Source organism: Mugil cephalus, chromosome 1, assembly GCF_022458985.1.
Source record: "Mugil cephalus isolate CIBA_MC_2020 chromosome 1, CIBA_Mcephalus_1.1, whole genome shotgun sequence".
NCBI classification, from domain to species: Eukaryota; Metazoa; Chordata; class Actinopteri; order Mugiliformes; family Mugilidae; genus Mugil; species Mugil cephalus.
This window is the reverse complement of record NC_061770.1, coordinates 20,612,596-20,633,115: the sequence shown is the minus strand read 5'-3', so window position 1 is coordinate 20,633,115 and position 20,520 is coordinate 20,612,596. Positions and strand designations below refer to the sequence as shown.

Genomic DNA, 20,520 nt, shown 5'->3' with positions numbered 1-20,520 from the left:
CCACATCCCCAAGGTGCTCTATTGGATTGGGATCTAGATCAAGAGATCTAGAATTGAAATTATGTAATACACTTAAACGATTTAATATATATTTGAAAATAATATTACTAGTGAATATCAAACATTATGAAGCACATTATGTTTTTAGCAATTTTTGTCCCTTTCTTATAAAAGATAGTTTGCAAAATAGTATTACAGTAAGAAGGATAAGCTAAGGCTTCAAGACCTAATATTTCTTACACATTTATTTGCAGTAACTCACATTAACTGCACTTCTGATTGTGTGATTTTAGTGCGTTAAACAGAGTGGTGAGGATTCACACTATTGTCGAAGTCACCGCACCGTGTAGTTTGATGCACAAAGACATTTATTTACAGGACAGAGCCGGTTGCTTTCAGACGGGTCTTCATGACTCCAACTCCTCCTCGCTGGAGAATTGTGCGGAGAAGCGCGGGGCAGTGTAATTCACCATGTTGTCGAGGCCGCTCACCACACAGCAGCTCAGTGCGCTGCGGGGCATCCCCATGTTGCAGACGGCGGACCACGCACCGGTGTTGGCGTCGAAGCACTCGACGTTATTGGTGGTGGAGATGCCGTTGAAGCCCCCTACAGCATACAGGCGGTCATCGATCACTGAGAGGCCGAAGTTGCTGCGGGGACCCAGCATGGAGGGCAAAGCTTGCCAGGTGTTGGTGTAAGGGTTGTAGGCCTCGACGGAGCGCAGACGGGTGGTTCCATTGTAACCACCAACCTTACATGGGAAACAGTGAAACACAAAGGCGAGTGTTTTATAGTTATGACATTATGACATAAACTACAGAGGATTAGGATCGTACTGCATCCAATCATTGTATCATCTAAGTTATTGATTAGCTTGCAGACGCTGCAAAACCCTCAGCGACTGATTAATTACAGGGGTGTCAAACTCATGTTAGTTCAGGGGCCACATAAAGAAAAATATGATCTCAAGGGGGCCAGACCTTCAAATAATGACAACTTCAAATGTTTCCCTTTGTTTTAGCACAAAGAAGTACATTATGAAAGTGTTCGCATTTAATGAACTGCACTATTACAAAATCTTTTATCAACAACCAGATGTTTCTTGGAAAAAGAAGTGCAATATCTGTATGTCTCAATATTGTGTTATGTCCACAGCTCTTATTAAAATCGTGTGAAACCGTAATGAACTGCACTATTACAAAATCTTTTATCAACAACCAGATGATATCCAGCTGACCTTATTCAACGTTTTTTTGGATTACCATGACCTGGATGACTGAGAACCTGCACAGACGTATGCACTATTACAAAATCTTTTATCAACAACCAGATGTTTCTTAAGAAAAAGAAGTGGAATATCTGTATGTCTCAATATTGTGTTATGTCTTATTAAAATTGTGTGAAACCTATGAAAAGTACTTACTTTTATGGGAAAATTTGTGGTTAATGTCTTACGTGTAATTTCTGCACTTTGCTGGCAGGCCGCTTTTGGCCCGCGGGCCATATGTTAGATGTACAATACACTCAACATTGCTTTTAACTCTATCTATATTCCAGAAGAACATTCCTGACTTCAATACAAATGTTTTTAGGGAAGTTTTGGGAAGTTCTCACATGATTAGATTCGTAATTTGTAAGTCAGTGTTTGCTAATAATCTAATTTGACTATTGTCTCTTTCGGAAGCCTCTGATATGACTTTTCTTTTCATGGATCTGCGTGTTGCCGTGTTCAGTGTGCTTACTGCAAAGATGTGGTCTGCGTAGGTGATGACCCCAACACCACTGCGCCTCTCGTCCATGGGGGTAATCAGTGTCCAGTGGTTGGTCTTTGGATCGTAGCACTCTGCTGTAAACAGGCACTCAGCCCCATTGAAGCCGCCACAAATGTACAGCTGGTGGGGAAAAGTAAGAAACTTTCGATTAAGTTTTCAAAACAGACATTGACCTGGTATCTGGTACAGATGTGTTCTGGTACTATGCTGCTTTGGCATTAGTTTTTGGGCTTTAGAACAATATTTTACTGGCCTTGAATCGTGATGATTCAGTTTGATTTGTCTTTGGGTAAGAACCAGTGCTCGGAAAGTCAAACTAGTACCACCTACCTTCTCTTGGAGGACGGTGCAATTGGCATCACTCCTCTCCTCGTGCATGGGTGCAATTAACGTCCACTGGTTGGTTCCGGGGTCATAGCGCTCTGCAGTTTTGAGTCTGTTGTGCCCATCAGAACCTCCTATGGCGTATATGCACCCGTCCATCACAGTCACACTGACGTAGCAGCGGCGAAAGTGCATCGGGCCCAGCTCGTGCCAGATGTGTGTGCTCAGGTCGAACCTGTGCACCGTGCTGAAGTACTCTTCACCATCGAAGCCACCGACGTAATAAAGCGATCCATGGAGGAAAGCGACGCCGTGGTAGGCGCGGGGAATGCCATTATTAGCCACGCTGACCCAGCTCTCAGCGTTGACGTCGTACGCCTCGATGCTGTTGGTGGAGGTGCCGTCACCCCAGCCTCCGACAGCCAGCAGGACAGCAGAGGGCAGCCGCGGACGGGCCAAAGGGTTGCCGAAAACAGACCCGGAGATGCCCATTGTCTGGAGGTCGACCATGGCCTCCAAGGCCTTGACGATAACCATTTGACAGTCTTGACACGCCTGCACCACTTCGTTGGTAATCACCTTCTCAGTGATGTACTCTGTACTCATCAACGCCAACCTGATCTGTACAGACACATTAGAACATTAGCCTGACCCAAACATAAGCATGGCTACAGGTAAAAACTGTATCTCAGCAGTTACTTACATTGAATAAAAGCAGCGCAGCGTATTCTTTACGTTGCTCAGGTGCAAAGACGATCCAGCGAATCACGGCTTCGTACACCGTCTTCTCTTGCTTCACATTGAGCTGGTCGTTCTCAATGATTGTAACGAGTTCCTGGACGGAGAGCAGCAGGAACTCTTCCGAGTTGGCAACGATCTCCTCAAAGTGATGCAGCGTGAAGAGCAAGGCCTTGCGGTTCAGTTCTGGGTAGTAGTATATTTCCGTGAACTTCCAGATGCCGAGGCAGTTCTGTGGGTCCATTTGCTTCTCCAAGAGCTCGGTGCACACTTGCACGATGCCCGCTACGCTGAAATGGTCTGCAGCTACAAACAGCTCCTTTACGTTGCCTGACACAGGAACAAAGCCAGTGTAGGCATATTCAATGATGAGCCTCATTATGTCAGGTGACACGCTGGAAATGTCGAAGACCTGGCATTCTGGGATAGACCAGTGGGTAAAGAGAGCTCTGTGAAACAAGAAGGAGAGAATAAACAAAGGATTCAAAATTAAATTTAAAGTCCCCGTTTCCCTTTTCAGAACACAGTAACTAAGCTGCAATGAAATCTGGAAGGACATAATTTACATGCATGCTGCTGAGTACTGCACCTAATTTACCTCCAAATGTTAAACAATAACAACAGCAGCTATCAAATGGCAATTATTTTGTTCACCCATAACATATTAAGGCAGAATTTACAAACACGTGTTTAATTTAAGAGTTGGTGATTTAATTCAAATGTAACCGAAACACAGACTTATTCACTGACCTTCTCTGGAAACCTCTGTTTTGCATTTTGAGTGAACATAGTGGTTCGAAATCATTGACAAACTTGTGAAAAATTAATTGAAAACAGCACGAGGGACACACATCTCTTGTTGAAGTTGGCAAATCTAATTGTTTTCCAAAAGAAATGTATTTTTAATGCAGAGATTTCTCCAGATTCTCCCCAGATCGTTTGATGAATCACAAATTTAAAACTGAGCAGTTTCTTGTCACAGTCTTTCACAGAATGCTTAATGCTTCTTTATTGAGACTTAATTTATAGCAACAACTTCACAATCCAGTATTTTCACCCTGATACAAATTTTGATCTAATATAGTTTTTGAAAGTCACTGAATTCTGAGTCCAAACTTTTTTTGGGGGGAAATCTGTCATATCTGTCTCCATGATTCAACACTGTTGAGACATGTTAATATGTCTTTTGTGCTCTCATTTAAAGAGTAAAGTCAGCAGAATCTCCTTGCAAACACTCAGTAACCGTCTCACCTGAAGTACGGGCTGCAGTTACACATGATGACCTTGTGCACGTGAAACTCAACGCTGTCCACTCTGATCACGGCGTCACAGAAATGACGCTCCAGCCGCAGCTCGTTGTACACTGATCTCCTGTCGCTCATCTTGTCAGACGCTCTTGGGTTTTCGAGACCTTTCGCTCTCCTGCCTCTCAAACTGCTGTGCGTGGTTGCAGTGTTTGTGTTTGTCAGGGAGATCTCTCTGAGCTCTGCTGCAGATTCCTGGTCGTGTTCTAGAATGGATCATTGTGGCATCACAGGCCCTGATGATGAGCAGCCGCCAACATTCCAATGACAAAACCTCTCACCTCAGCTCACCTACGTTCTACTTCCTGTTGTGTCTCCGGTAACTGATAGGTCAAGCAAAACCTCATATATTTAATTCCCATATTTGTGTGTTGGGGTGGGATGCACAGGTTGATTTCCCAAACTCACAATGAAACACTTACTTATGTGGCTAAGTTGATACAAATTTATTCTTAAAAGCATAAAAATACAAACATCTGCACATGAAACCAATCTAATACGTTTTCTAGACTCTAATCCAGGTGAAGGTGTAAATTGAGGCTCTCTTTGTGGATTTCTGTCAATTTACTCCTTTATTTTCTGGCCATGGTCCAGCAGTAAAGCTCTGAAATTCATTTACAACGTGTCTGACTAACTAAATTTGCTGAATAAAATTATATAAAAAAGTGAAATATTGAGAAAATACAACTAAGAATTGAAAAAAATACAGTTTCAAACACCACAAACTTAAATTGGTCCAATTTAATGTGGTCGTTTATAGGCCTTAGATTTGTTGTTCTTTTGACACACTCACCGGATGAAACAAACTGACATTTTAGTTTTAGGATGTGGAGCAGAGACTGTAAAAGGCCATAAACTCAGAGTTGTCCAACCATTACCCGTTGGAACTACATTCCTTCTACTGATATGTATTATGAAATATACGGTTTTTACTCCACAAAACATTAACCAAATTTACAGCGTTTTGGTAACATGCACTTCCATTTGCAGTTTTGCAGTTTTACATAGTTGACTTCCAGGAATACAAAGGTTAAAACAGATGTTGTTGTTGAAAGCCATCTTCATTGTCTAAGTTACACTGGTTATTGAAGTCGTTTCACCCAAGTGGCTTCTTCAGGTCTAAATGACCAGTTTAGGTTTTTTTTTGTGTGTGGTGTCAACCACCCATGTTCCAAATAAAAACCTGTAATTTGGACATGTTCAAGAAAACGGGTGTTGGGGAACCTACAGTGTACTCGACAGGCTGTATCGGGTCTGGTTTACTCATTCTGGGATACTATAGTGTCAAACTCATGTTAGTTCAGGGGCCACGTACAGAAAAATATGATCTCAAGGGGGCCAGACCTTCAAATAATGACAACTTCAAATGTTTCCCTTTGTTTTAGCACAAAGAAGTACATTATGAAAGTGTTTCCATTTAATGAACTGCACTATTACAAAATCTTTTATCAACAACCAGATGATATCCAGCTGACCTTATTCAACGCTTTTTTGGATTACCATGAACTGGATGACTGAGAACCTGCACAGACATATGCACTATTACAAAATCTTTTATCAACAACCAGATGTTTCTTAAGAAAAAGAAGTGCAATATCTTTATGTCTCAATATTGTGTTATGTCTTATTAAAATTGTGAAAAGTACTTACTTTTATGGGAAAATTTGCAGTTAATGTCTTAAGTGTAATTTCTGCACTTTGCAAATTCCTCCCCGCAGGCCAGATCGGACCCTCTGGCAGGCCGCTTTTGGCCCACGGGCCATGTGTTTGACACCTATGGATTAATAGATGTACAACACACTCAACATTGCTTTTAACTCTATCTTCATTCCAGAAGAACATTCCTGACTTCAATACAAAAGTTTTTAGGGAAGTTTTGGGAAGTTCTCACATGATTAGATTCATAATTCGTAAGTCAGTGTTCGCTAATAATCTAATTTGACTATTGTCTCTTTCTGAAGCCTCTGTTACGAGTTTTCTTTTCATGGATCTGCGTGTTGCCGTGTTCAGTGTGCTTACTGCAAAAACGTGGTCTGCGTAGGTGACGACCCCAACACCACTGCGCCTCTCGTCCATGGGGGTAATCAGTGTCCAGTGGTTGGTCTTTGGATCGTAGCACTCTGCTGTAAACAGGCACTCAGTCCCATTGAAGCCGCCTGTTTGACACCTGTGCTATAGAACATAGGTCTTCAACAGGAAATTTACATTTCCTTAAATACACATTAAAAATGAATCCAACGTATTTTAGTAAAGGGACAAATGGAGGCAGAAGACGTTATCTTCTGCGTCACACTAGCCAAGACCTGTCAATCTAAGCCTCCTGTACACAGTAGACCCCGTCCCCATCGATGCTGAGCCAATCACAAGGCTGCATGTTACACACCTACTGTCAGGTTTTCTGCAATTGGCTGAGAATTGATTCAATCCCCAGGTGAAAGCTTAGGTGCACGCTACAATATTAACAGAAGAGAAGCTAACTCTGCAGCTTGCTCCCATGAGGCCAAAATGGATCCCTTTGTTTTATTTTCTTTAACTTTCAATTTTGTTATATATATATATATACACACACACACAATTTATGTTTACGCTAGTTGCAAAATGAATATTTGAACCTGTGTATTAAATTAATAGCTTAATATTAAAGGCAAAATTATGATAATAATGTATATTTATAAATAGCACTCAGCCGAGTATAATATATTGAACACATATAATAGGTAGGAGGTCCCTACCCATGTTATAGAAACATGTAGGAGCAGCTTGGCTGTGTAACATGTCGTCCTCCCCATGTGGTTTTAAAAGATACGTTTTACAGCTACGCAACCGCTATAGACCACTTCAAAACGGCATAGACACCTAGATAATAACTCAGTTAAAACCTTCTAAAGTAGAGAAATTAAGATGTGTAGGGGTCGATATCCAAAAAGTGTAAAATGACGGTGTCGTTTAAAAGCTATTTAACTACTAGAGGTCAGCATCAACAATCTGATGTCGTCATACAGTGTGTGATCAACAGTGTGAGTATCTTTACTGTGGTGTTGTTTAAGACTTTAATTTAATCCGCCTGTAGCTTCAACAAGCTGAAACATAATAGAAATGCCTAGAAACTGTCCACATTAATCATTTTCTACTGTATGAGTTGAGTTTTAGGAGAAATGTGTGTTTGACTAAAGACAAAATGACCTACGAGCACAATGTTTTCCCACTAAGTTCTATCGTGCGTGTTTTGTGAGTGTTTGTGGGCCTGTATCTTGACTTTTATATTGACTTGAAGCAAAATACACACACACGGAATTTGTTCAAATGGTTCCAGTTTATTGGCTTCCACTGAATCACTTTCATTACAGAAAAAAACACTACCCCCTACTGGTAGAGTCCTGGTAGTACAGTATGATTCTACAGAGAGAAACACACACCACACAGCAAATAGGTATGAAAATATCTAAATAGTATCTACAGTGAAGCACATCTGGGTTAAAATGTTACTGCAATCCTTTCCGGTACACAGCAAGCCATACGGATATCGAATTATTTTTGAAACAAACCCAGATGAAAGAGTTGAACACAATTCAAACTATTTTTTCCCTCATCTGACTCCAGTAACGACCATACATTTGGTTTTTAATGAACATCGCTTAAGCTGTGGTTCCAGACAGACAGGAGACACCAGTCACGAGTTAACTGGAAAGGATTTGCAGCAGCATTTCACACCTGTTGCATCAGCAGGTAAGCTACTATTATCTTCCTTTATTTAAAAAAAAACAAACACTCATCTTACCAGGAGCAGGAGCCGTCATCTTGTTTTTGAATCGTTACCAAAATTACCCCTTTTCTTTCTTTCTTTTTAGTAGTAGTAGTCCAGGTAAACATCTCTGACCTTTCAACATAAAACTTCTCAATAAATCATTTTTTTTTATTATTCTTTCTGTATACAGAAAACTGAAAACCAAGATTTAAAAAACAAAACAAAAAAAACAAACAAAAAAAACATTGGAAATGGCTCACTCTTCCCGACCTTAATATCTAACTAATGTATTTTAAAAAGTGAGAGGAACTGCTATGTGACGTAAATTTGTAACATATCTAATGATCGATTTAATTTAATATTGTAACTCATTATGCTCATACCTGAGAATGCAGCTGAAAATGTCCATTCAGTCCATTTAACATTTTTTTTTTTTTATTCTAACAAACATTGTTAACACTATCAGAAAATGTTGCAGGTTAATTGTCTTAATACATCTTCATCTCCATCTCCCTCAAACCTACAGACACTAAAATATAAGGATTTCAATGCTTGTCTTTCGTTTCTTTGTCTCTGTGTATTTTGAAGTTCTGTCAGAGAAAACTGGATCGGATACTCTTCCAAACTAATCACCATAATTAGACCAATTATATCCCAAATTAAAGCATGAAAACTGTTGCTTTTAACTGCATACGTGTGTGTAAAAAAAAAAAAAAAAAAACGAATTTGAACACAAAACTACAACTTGTCTCTTGACTTTAAAATAATCCGTTTAACCCCCACTCCGCCCATGTGTGGCTGACATTTCATATCATCGCTATGTGTACGCACACACACATCCACAACCAGCTATCCAACTATGTGTCCATAAAAAGCCATCAACAAAAAAATAATAATAATAATAATAATAATAAAACTAATGAACCTCTTCACAGTGTAGTCACAACCTAGAAGAATTAAAGAGAGTAAACGGCCCACCTTTTGCTTGAACTGAAAAAACATATCACACAGACGTTTTGACACATCCTGACAACCAATATTTATCCCTGCTTCTTCAGCCCCCCCCACCTTTCCTTCCTCCTGAATCACTGACACTCCCAGCTTTTAAAACTAAATAAAAGCAATCGGGGGGAAACAAACGTGTTCCAAGCTGGTGAAGTGGAATCCTTGACAATTGAGCAAAATACGTGAAGAAAAGATCCAGGCTGACAGAGTCTCTGTTCTCTGCGGACACTGACCAAATCTTGCTTCTAATGTTCGTTCCCTCCTTTCCACCCTGCAGGTTCCAGTTAGCAGGTGGGCTGGCTACTCTTCTGGGGGAGGTCTGACCACACGTGTCCTCTTGGCTGGAGATGCAGCTGAGAGTAATCAAACATATGGCTGAGGTTGGGAGAGGGCCAGGGGGTGGGTGGGTTAGTTCATCTGATCAAAGCTCTCTCAGTCGGTGGAGAAGAGGTCTCCGGCTGAAGGGAGAGGGGCCAGACCCCCGGTCACGTTGGGCAGGAGGGAGAGGTCAGGGAGGCTCTGGATGTGGGACTTGAGCTCTTTCCTCACCTGAGTCACCCTCGCCAGTTTCTGCTTATACTCCTGCAGAAGACAAGACGACAACTGAATTTTGGAGATACGAGCTCTTTACACGTTTCCCGACTAGATTTAGATATAAGAATGGGCAAAAACCCTATTTGCACGGGATTAGTTTTAACCGAGGACGTCCCGTGATTCAGATATTAACTACTACCTCCGTGTTTCATTCATTTACCTTCGTACATTCACATAAACAAACTCTGTTTTACTCAGATTTATAAACTGTTGTTACGGCTCTGCTACTTCCCATCTCACTCCACTGCATTAGATACAGCTTTAATAACTTTACAAATTACAATGGATGATAAAAATATATTTTTGATACTATTTATCCCGGAGAAGAGACCACCAACGACCTGTCAGCATTTAAATCAGCTCCGCCTTTGTTGATGAACACATTAATGATTGATTTTATGATTTCCTCGATTAAACTGGTGAGTAGTTCAGCGACATCTTGACTTTGCGCTCTAACATCTGTTCAAACTTCAAATTTTTTCAATCTCATTTGTTTATTTTTTATTAAGTTTAAAATTCTGCATAATTAAGGGATTTCCCTCTTTGAGTGACAGGCGGTAGCCTGAGCTAACAGGTAAAATAGCAACCACAGGCTCCGCCCACTTCGGGCTTAGTTTTCGATATTCAGAATTAAATGGGTGACGCCACGATGGGTTTGTCCACCTATATGCTCCCGGACATCAGCTGTCAGGCCTGATGAAGCTCTCAGGAGTCTCATTTCTCAGGTCTCATTTGTTATTTATTTGTTTTTTTTCTCCTCATAGACTCATCCAGTTCCTCGGAAATATAAATGCAGGAAAAGACATATATTTTAAAAACATATTCAAGAATTTCATGAATCAGATGTCAGACTCGGATGTCGGATTTTAGTGGTGTTAGAGGTGTTGTTTGCACTATAATGCACCTACAGGCTACAAGCACAGGAAGATCCATTATTAGAAGTATTTGTGGACATTTCCATGTCTTGCTGCATTAGAATTCCTAAATGAAGCACCATATGCTCTAGAGATTATTTCTGATTCAGTCTGACATCATTTGAAAACAGAAGTGTCCACGGTTTCATTTGTGCCTTACCTCGAGTTTCTTCTCTCTCTCAACTAGCGCCTCCTTCTGGCTGCCTATGTACTCAGTCAGCATACGAGCCAGCTGCCTCCGGTCCTCCAGCTCTGCAGCCAGTCGGCCGTTGTACTCGGCCAGGAGCAAACAGGCTTCATCCACCGTCTTTGACAGCTTGTCTGCTGCCTCCTTGTCTAGATTGATGCCAGAGTTGGTTGTTAAAGTCACAGAATATGTACATGTACCTGTCATAACCACAACACATTAGTGCATTTTCCTACATTGATCTCACATCTGTACAAGATACTGCTTCAGGTACTTCACACATTTTAGTTTCACTAGCTGCGCTCTCATTACAGTTTTTCACAAATATAAAATGAGCTGTCTATGTTATTCATTTCTCCTGTCAGTGGTTATAATGTTATGGCTGCTCAGTGTAAATAATAATAATAATAATGATAATAATATTAAATATATTATAAATAATTAAATTCAGAAGTATTATGCTGTAACAAGGAAAAAAATGAGAATACAATGATGAAGGAAAGTAGATGAAGTAAAATTCCTTTCGATCGAGTCGAGCATTCAGGTCCTACCAGTGATCTTCTCCAGCAGAGAAACATCCTGGACCTCCTGCGGCAGGGATGCGATCTTCTGACGGACTGCTGCGTCACCCGATGCAGCATTCTCCAGGTCCTGCAGGGCTTTCACCAGCTCCTCCGTCTGGAAGTTTGAAGAGGAAAAGAGACAACGGGTTAGATGACAGGAGGAAGAAATTCATTGGAAAATGGGGGTTAAAAAAAACAGTAATAACAATGACATCAATCAAATACTGCCTTCCCTACCAGCTGAGCTGCAGAAGCGTCCGAGTTGCGGGGAGAGTTATGGCTTCTATAGTCGTCATCCTCGTCCTCTTCCTCTTCTTGGATCTTCTGATAGCTTCTTTTCACAGGCTTCTTCTCCTCTGCAGAGACCACACAACACATGACGCGTACTATATATGAAACTGAATCATAGAGGTCAAACTTCATCCCAGTATGGGTTAACTTTTAGGTCATTTAGAAATAGAAAAAAAGGAAACCAATTTGGCAGGAATAACAGCAATTACTCAGAAGTGTAGAAAAGCTTTTAAGACACAAACACAATAGGTTGGTGGGTGGATATTTTAAACACTGACATTTTGATTTAGCATCAATACAACCCAGACCCAATATGTAACAGTGGTCTGACCTGAAGGTCTGGGGCTGTTGGAGTCTTCTATGGCCAGTTTGAGCTGCTGAATGAAGTCAGCTCTGTAGAGGCTCCTCTCCTTCCAGATGTTCAGCAGCCTCTCCATGTGCTTTTTACAGTTCTCGTCAGCTTCCCTGCAGAACGACAGAGAGAACGGCGGACGGAGTTCATCAGAAGACGAGTTTGAGAAACAATTGAAAGCACGGATATTACATCAACACGTTTTGAGACTTTGATAAGTGGCAATGAAATAATTTTATTACGGGGTCAAGCAGAGCCTGAACTTCTAAGCGACTGCAGCGACTCAGGATATTCTGTGTCTGTACTGTGGTGTCAGCTGTGAGCTAACGAGCAGTATTTCAGACTTTGCGGTGGCTCGGTTCAGAGCATTGTCGAGAGACACCTCAATGCTGCTTCGGAGCTGACCTTGCCATTAGGATGACCCTCATATTTGTCCGTTTTCTTTGGGAGAGGTGCTGTCATGAGGGCATTAATTACGCCAAAAAACTTTAAGTTAAAAGGAAGTTGCGTAGCAATAAAATCTAATATAACAGCCTAACACTAAATTTTAGCTTCATGATTTAAAGCTTTTGATTCAACTGTTTTCATTGGGATGCTGTGGTTTGAAGTACTACTGAATTCTATTGTATTGTACCAAGAAATGTTCATATTATTTTGACAACCCCATTTTAGTCAGAAGGTAATTAACAGAAGTTAAATTCGTTAAATAATAACCAATAAATAACTTGTAAAATGCATGCCCAAGTCATGATGCGCACATAGAAAACACTGTTAGGTATCCATTAGAGACCAACCAATATAAAATATTAAAATATTCTACTACGCCATGTCAAATGATGGAGATAAAAAACTAAACAAAACGAAAGCTGGTTAATGTTAGTCACTGTTTATTTAGGCCGCTATGACGGATTTCAGGCAAAACTAAATCCGGATTTCCATACACGGTCTACCTCCACACCCCTCCGCATCACCCACTTTAAATCACCATTTCCACTGCTAGAAGGTGGGCTGGACGAGGCCAAAGGGATACCTTTCTGGGTACTTTTTAGTACCTCCTCTGTGGCCGGTCCGAAGTAGGTGAACTGGGGCTGAAAATGTGACGTAAAACGCTGCTTACTACTGATTGGTCAGAAAACAATCGTCACAATGCAGCGCCACGTACAAAGAAGGATGTGTTGGTTTTGACCACCTGAGCTAACTGGTAGTGGAGGGTTGGGGGGGTGGGTCTCAACGTCCGACACGACCCCCTACGTCCACATTTGGTGTATCCGCATGTGGGTGGAGTAGAGCCCATTCAACATGGCGATGGCGGGCTCTGCCCACTTCGGACTTCATTTTCAGAATCCAATGGGTGACGTCATGATGGGTTCTTGCCATAGTATAAACCAGACCTGGGCATTTTACGGCCCTTTGGGCATTCCCGTCCGGCCCGCGGTACGTCAGTCATGAGCACAGATGAACCGTGCATGCAATACGACTGTGTTGCTTTTATTTTGAGCCATGACCTGTTATTTACATCATGGCACTGTTAGTTCGTCAACAACAAAAAAAGTAAGATTGAAACAGCTTCTTATCATCTATTAACCCTCAAAAGCCTGAGCGGATCACAGGCATCCGTCAAAGCGGCCGATTTTGAATTACCGTAAGTCACAGTGGTTTGCGCTATTGACAGTATTCATTGTGAGTGAACACTGGTTAGTTGTGCTTTTGCCTGGAAGACCTTCGTGACATTTCAAGGGTATAACTAACTTTGTTTTGACCAACAAATTCCTCCAAACAAGTCTCTCTTACTGAGGCTCCGCGATCGTTGCTCTCCAACCTGCAGCCGACAGCAGCGGTGCGTCATCATTACCGTAATGGCAGCGTTTTGTTCTAGAAAGCGCAACTTGAATATTATCCATCGGGGATTACGGTAATTCAAATACAGCAAGCTTCTCTTTGTGGGCAGACAGACATTCAGGTCTTAAAGGGTTAAACATTTATTGAGATTTATTGAGATACAGAAAATAATTCATGTAGCTATATGATCCAACGAAGTTTTCCAAAGAGGACAAAGTTTCCAACATTCCAATGCATTATATCCAAAACTACAGATCAATTGTGTTTCATTTTCCTCTTCAACCTACACCAAAACTCTGTTTACAGAATATTCTTATGTTTCTGATTACCAGTAGCAGCTTATCAACATATGTAATTTACTGCTTTTTACAATGGGAGAAAATTAATATTGAGCAGAATAACGTTCAAGTTATCGTTTGGTTTGGCCTCCAACACAGTTCAGATTTTTCATGCGGCCCCCTGTAGAAATTAATTGCCCAGCCGTGGTATAAACAGTCAATGGTTTTGACCAAAGAGATGAGTGATTTTAACTAGCAGTAAGCTGCTCACTTTCAACTTTCTGCTCTCGTGTTGGTTCATTTTTTAAATGATGACTGGAAAAGTAATGTTGTTCTGGACCAACCCGGAGGTTTTCTGTCCTTATTGGGAGAAGAGAGTATACAGCGGGAGTCTCAGAACGACAAGGTTTTCCAGCGGATCGCGGCTGAGATGGTCAAACTTGGCTTTACCAGGACGGTAAAACAAATGAAGCAGAAGCTTAATAAACTGAAGGCTGATTATCAGGCAGCCAAGGGGCACAACAATACGAGTGGTGTTGATAGGTCCCGAAATAGTATGAGGAGATACCTTTCATTACATTCATTGTGTTCTGCCCCTCATCGTTTGGCTCTCAGCATATTGTTTGGGATGCTTCCTCTTCAAATGATTGAACAGGTTCGTCGTGTTGCCACCCGACGTGTGAACCTGTTCTGTGCAAACTTTGCACAAAACGTTTGCATGTGTTTCATCAGTTGAGGAAAATCCAAACCAATTCCATATAATGGAAGAAGTGGAGTTTTTTTTAGTGACCAACTCCGTTTGGCTTACAGCCATGGTTCTCCATGTGGCTACTGCTACACACATAAAAAAGGAGAGGGGTAAAAAAAAAAAATCACGTCACTGCCCGTAATTCGCTATGATTGGTCGGTCAGGTTGACGTCGTAATACGTCTGGTGCGACGGTGCATCAGCATAGAACTGCAATTTATAGAATGTGCCCTCGACGATCCCACAATCTCTGCAGTTTGACAGATCGTCTTCACGTTGTAATCGTTCACGATTTAATATCGTCTTATCGCACACTCCTATTCCTAAGCTGTTAAAAACAGCTGGTGAGGTGTGGGGCTGTCTATGGAAATCTGGCTTATGTTGCTTCATGGTATGAGCAACATTAGAATAATGCCTAGCAGTACACTACCACCAAAAGCCACCGCCTGCAGCACATCCTTCAATGAGAAGCTGGACGACGTTTCCATCTTTGCAGACAGCTCTTTGACATGAGCTATAAAAGTCTTGGTGATTTCTGCTTCTACAGATGGATCCTGCAGTAAGATCATGGACCCCAGCAGGCGTCGTCCTTGGAATTTGTGTTCGAGGTCTTTCAGTACGGCCTTGCAGACTTTTCTGTTGTACTTTAAGTCCGGGCAGAAGTCTCCGTAGGCAGTGAGTCCAGCCATCGTCTGGTTGACCAGGCGGTTGATTAGGGTGGTCCAGTCCTCTTGGCAGAGTTGTTGGAGAACGTTACACTTGGCCAACATTTTCGCTGTTAGCAGAGTGATAAACGTTGTGAGATGGTTTTTATCTCCTGCCTCGGATACAGATTCGAGAGTTGTAGAGGTCAGACTCTGGGCTCTGGACTCTGGGCATGTTAGCTCTTGGTCTGTGGAGACCTCAGAGTCTTGTCCTTGCTCCAGTTGAACTGTTTCAGATACAGGAGCTTTGTCGTCTTGGTTCACAGAGACTTTAGAGTCTTTGTCGAGATCCAGAAAGCTGGATTTAGGTGTATCTTGCGATACGGAAGTGTTATCACCTCGGTCCATAGCGTCTTTGTCCATATCCACAAAGTTGGTCTCAGGTGGATCAATAGATAAAGGAGCTTTATCGTTTTATGTCTGTGGAGACTTTAGGGTCTTTCTTGATAAAAGCTGGAAAGCTGGTTTAAGGGTTATCTTCGGATAGAGGATGTTTTTCTCGTTTGTCGTTTTCTCTGATGAATGCAAAGTGTGTTTTCTCACTGAACAATGCTCATGAGATAAATACCCACGATTCTTAGATGTGTCAGATCAAAGGAAATGTGATGTCATCAATGTCACATGATGCCCGTTCACATAAGCCACACCCACAACCACATACTGTGGACGCATGCGCAGTGAGGTTGTTGCGAGGCCGCGGACTGACATACATTTATTAACTATTACTGTAACCCATATGTAGCATTTTAAGCGTTTTAAGAATGGTGCTTTTTTTAGTACAACTAAAAGCCCAAGTGCGACCGGCATTTTTTTCTTTTTCATGCTGAAGAAGTAGGGAGAAATACGTAGGGAGAGTAGGAAAACCACCCGCTGAACACCATTGAAAAGGACTGAAGCGGAAGTAGTGACATTAAAACGAGTCAATCAGACTAAACTTCTATGTCAATGTCCGATGTCAGTAATTTAGTTCAACATTTGAAAGCTGGACAAAAGTATTAGAAAGGGCTGTGGTTCTATGGATACAATAAAATTCCTGTAATTGAAACTTCTGAAAGGCGAGTAAAGTCGTTCCAACATAAAGTACGTTTTTTTATTTTTTTTGTTTGTTTGTTTTGGAAAGTTATCGGAAAAAGTCCGCTAGCGCCTATGCTAATTTATTGAATGTAAATTGCCATAGACGTATGCTAATAGAATTAGCATGTAGTTCGTGAGTGAAAACGTCTGTCCACTGTCCACTGAGCTAGTTTCTAATGGTTAAAAAAACAATAGCACATGGTTTTGGAAGAATTGGTGCAAATATGAAGTGTTATTGCTGTTACAGTGATGCAGTGTTTAATAGTTTTGTATAATTAAAAAGCTCTCTACCTGAGCCATAGCTGCTTTCTTTTGAACCTCTTTCAAAATTAAACACAGAGAAATCTTTCATGCTAGTTATCTTTATTCTGGGATAGCCCAAAAAGTAATGTGTATACCCATATTTATTTCTTTGTGCAGAAACCAGCATAAAAATATTTCAGGAGAAGAAAGACTCCTCAGCTGTGATATCAGTCAGGGAGTTACTAAGTTTTAGCTGACTAGCTAGGTGCACAGTCACATTTCAATAAACAAACATCGTGTTAAGCTATGTCTATATCTCTGTAACGCTTGTATTTACTTCTTTTAAGGGATGGCCCAGTTGGTATCATGGGCTGATCCAGGCATATTTCAAATGACAGGATTGGTCTTTTGTAGCTATTTATTTCAGGTTTGCCATAAACCACAACCCTCAAGATTAACGCATCAGCCAGTACTCAATATTAAATGTTGCAACAGATGAGGAAAAAAAAAAAAAAATCGGGACATCTTTACTTATTTTGCTGAAAATAAATCCAACATAAACAAAACAAGATTAGTCCAAGTGTGCGGGAAATCGACAACAAGACAAAACCTTCCACTCTGATAGCACTGTCAGACCTGAAAGCTGATGTGCAGCAGCATTTTGGATTTAAAAAGGTGGACAAAGAAGAGCTGGACAAAAGCACCGACATATGCAAAATGGGGCAAAGAGAGGTCAAATACTGTTGAAATTCTACCAATGTTAGGTTTGTGCAAAATAGTTCTGAATCTTGAAATAAATGGAATTAGAAGCACATGAATCAGTGCTGAATCGATTTAGGAAACCAATGCCATCCCACTCATGACACAGACCATCACCGTATCTGTCAGAGAGCACAAGGTCGTTGCATTAAAATTTACCTGGCAACATGTGAGCAGGCGTCGACGAGCACCGTCTCAAAGTCTTTGGTGAACTCTGGTCCTTTCTTCTTGCTGTTCTGGATGACATCGTTGGCCAGGTACAGGAATGTCAGCTTTCTGCCGCTTTTAGCTGGAAGACGCACCATAAATATCTAGTTTAAATCATCACAGTTAAACGTTTTCAGAAGTCCACTTTGACACTCCTTTATTAACCTGTCGTGTAATCCAATCCACAGCATTTTGCAGCGTGTCATTAAAGCCACAGTCAAACTAAAGTAATAACAAGTCCTCTACATGTATGTGTTACTGCTCAGTTCAATGCATCAGAATCTATCTCACATTTGTTCAGTCATTCAAGTACAATAGAAGCAAAATGGTAATTCTGATCTAGGTTATTTGGTATTTATTTTGCTACAGTCTGTAATCGATCCGACTCATCTGGAGCAGATCTCGCTCCCTGTGGCCGTTCAATGTCAGAACAGAATGGCAAATCTAAAAATAAACTTTTAATTCTGAGCGACGGACATTAAAACTTGACACTGACTTCTTCTAGTGTTACAATGTAGGGATCAAGGTGTGACAACATGCTGTCAGTATTCACTATATTTAAGACTGACAAAGGCAATCAGGTTCATTTGTAAAACTACAATACTTGTGAAATCTAACATTTCTTCATGATTACAAGACTGATAAATGACTAACATGCCATAAACCACAACTATGACAGGTTTTATTGTGATCAATGTGTGTTTTCCTGGTCTTATCCACAAATTTGCAATTTTAAAGATCCAGGACACTGAAAAGAAAACGTTATGTGTGGATAGTAGGCAATGTGGATCTTTAAAGACCACACGAAATGTCTGTTTCGTGTATACTGTTAATTACACACTGTGAATGGCTCCCCAGCTTTGCGGCACAGAGTTGTAGTTGTATGTTTATGCCTGTTTCATTGCACAAAATCCACTATAAATCTTTGAGCACTCACCTTTCTTCAGCTCTCTGTGCCACACTTTGACGATGAGGCCGGAGTGTTTGCGGTGGTGGATGATCCACAGAGACAGAGTCTGGACGCTCTGCTGCGAGCTGCTCAGCTCCGACAGCTTCTTCTCCAGGGCCGACTCAGAGAAGGACGACATGCCGGTGTGGGTGCGTTTACCCCGTGTGACCGGACTGACTCCGACCCGCTCTAAAGCGACTGAGCTCCGAGCTGTTTTGGAGAAACTCGCTCTGTCATCAAAACTGGAGCCGCGTTGCTAACTTCCACACATGCAGCATCAAAACCACCTCCAGCAACCAGCTACACTGAACACCACGATCCCAAGGTTAAACCAGCTCTCAACCACGCGAATTATTCAGTGTATTAGTTGAACCAACCTGCAGGATGATGGCTCCTTTATCGGCAGCTGTTTCTTTACTCTCTGTGGTGTTTGTTTACAGCACCAGCTAATGTTAGCCAGCGGAGCTAAGCAGCCATCTGCAGAGCAGTGCGGCTCTCTGCGCCTCTAAAAGGTTTCAAATAAACCAACCTGCTGTAATGTTGCTTTTAAATATGTCTCAGCTGGCCAAGCGTGGAAACTAAACTGCAACAAACTAACGGGGGAACTCACAATGTAGCCTCGGTCGCCTACAACTCGTCAAAAAGGTCTAATCGAAAAAATGGCAGCTTGCACTTTCACCTCGACATGTGCGTCGCACAGTAGTGACGTAGGCACCGCTTTCGGGGGGGAAAAAGAGAAGCACATAAATTATCTGATCTTTCCAAACCGACACAGAAACAATTGAACATGGATGCATTTGGGTTAAATTCTTTTAGATGGATGTTCAAAATACTTTAAGGGGGTTAATACAGACTTACTGAAAAGAGTCATGTTTTCTTCTCAAATGTTTTGTATGGAAAATTTATGGAAAGTTTGAAAGGAAACCCCTATCCACCAGTTTAAAAATTAACATATTTTCAAACACTACTACTAAATTAAGTGTTTACAAGGCCTTAAACTACTCCTTTTAATTTCCCTTCTTCTTATGTTGTTGTTGTTCTATAAACATTTTACTGTATGTCTTTAATTTTTTCTTTGGCTGGCTGAATGAATGTCACTGTTATGTTACTAATCAATAAACATATCTATTATTATTATTATTATTAATACGTTGTTATTATGATTATTATTATTAATAATAACAATTTTATTTATTTATTTTGGGCCGTGTTCATTCATATTTTAGGCTTAACATGTGAAGTTAAGAGGCCGGTAAGAGGCATGAAACTCCACGGCTGAAAATAAGTCCCACTCCAGTTTTGGAGGATGTAGTTTGTGGTGCTATTAAACTGGATTCGATTAAAACAATAATGTGTTTATGTTGCTAGTAAAACACAATAAAGTTCAATAGTACTACAAACAACACCTTCCACGATGAAAACACAGTTGAATCAACAGCTCTGAGTAACTTGACTTGGAACTAATGCTGATATCTTTATGAAATTATGTTATGTTATGTGCATGTCTCACTAACACACTGTTTTCTCTCTCTCTCTTTTTTTTTTTTTTTTGTTACTTATAAGAGAGCTATTTATCTGACACTACTGCTTCATGAAAATGTGCTGCACCATGGGATGTAAGGATGCTGAAGCCACATTGTCTGTGTGGGTTAGGACCCCTCGCAAAATACCTTTTCTGTTTAAAAGCTTTCTGGATGCAAATATTTTCCCTGCGATCTTCAGACAGGCACATAGATTTACATGATCATTTGTCTAAATTATGCGGCGGTCGACAAAATGCACAATAATCCTGTCAAAACATTGGGTTTGGGGTCTGGAGGCAGGCGATAATAGTATTATCTCTAAAGTTTCATATCCACACACTTCCACACAGGATCCGAGCCTGAGGGTGACGCAGATACCACCCCTTGACAATGAGAGGGACATTTTT

At 41.0% G+C, this 20,520-nt stretch overlaps 2 protein-coding genes across 3 annotated transcripts; both read right to left on the bottom strand.

The window, feature by feature from the left end:
• Positions 1-350: 350 nt before the first annotated feature.
• Positions 351-4,322, bottom strand: LOC125024103 (kelch-like protein 10). Its single transcript, XM_047611781.1, has 5 exons — positions 4,087-4,322; positions 2,801-3,284; positions 2,104-2,718; positions 1,744-1,893; positions 351-752 (listed from the first exon to the last, which is right to left on the bottom strand). Exons 1-5 carry the CDS (start codon positions 4,215-4,217, stop codon positions 408-410), a joined length of 1,725 nt encoding a protein of 574 aa, XP_047467737.1. The 5' UTR covers positions 4,218-4,322; the 3' UTR covers positions 351-407.
• Positions 4,323-7,433: 3,111 nt separating this feature from the next.
• rprd1b (regulation of nuclear pre-mRNA domain containing 1B) lies at positions 7,434-19,257 on the bottom strand. 2 transcript variants are annotated; one of them, XM_047571622.1, is made up of 8 exons: positions 18,968-19,257; positions 18,579-18,800; positions 17,594-17,723; positions 11,770-11,903; positions 11,385-11,503; positions 11,136-11,262; positions 10,558-10,733; positions 7,434-9,471 (listed from the first exon to the last, which is right to left on the bottom strand). In XM_047571622.1, exons 2-8 carry the CDS (start codon positions 18,727-18,729, stop codon positions 9,322-9,324), a joined length of 987 nt encoding a protein of 328 aa, XP_047427578.1. In that variant the 5' UTR covers positions 18,730-18,800; positions 18,968-19,257; the 3' UTR covers positions 7,434-9,321. The 2 variants fall into 2 exon arrangements, with proteins under 2 accessions (XP_047427578.1, XP_047427569.1); XM_047571613.1 differs by having other exon boundaries at positions 18,579-19,257.
• Positions 19,258-20,520: the final 1,263 nt, after the last annotated feature.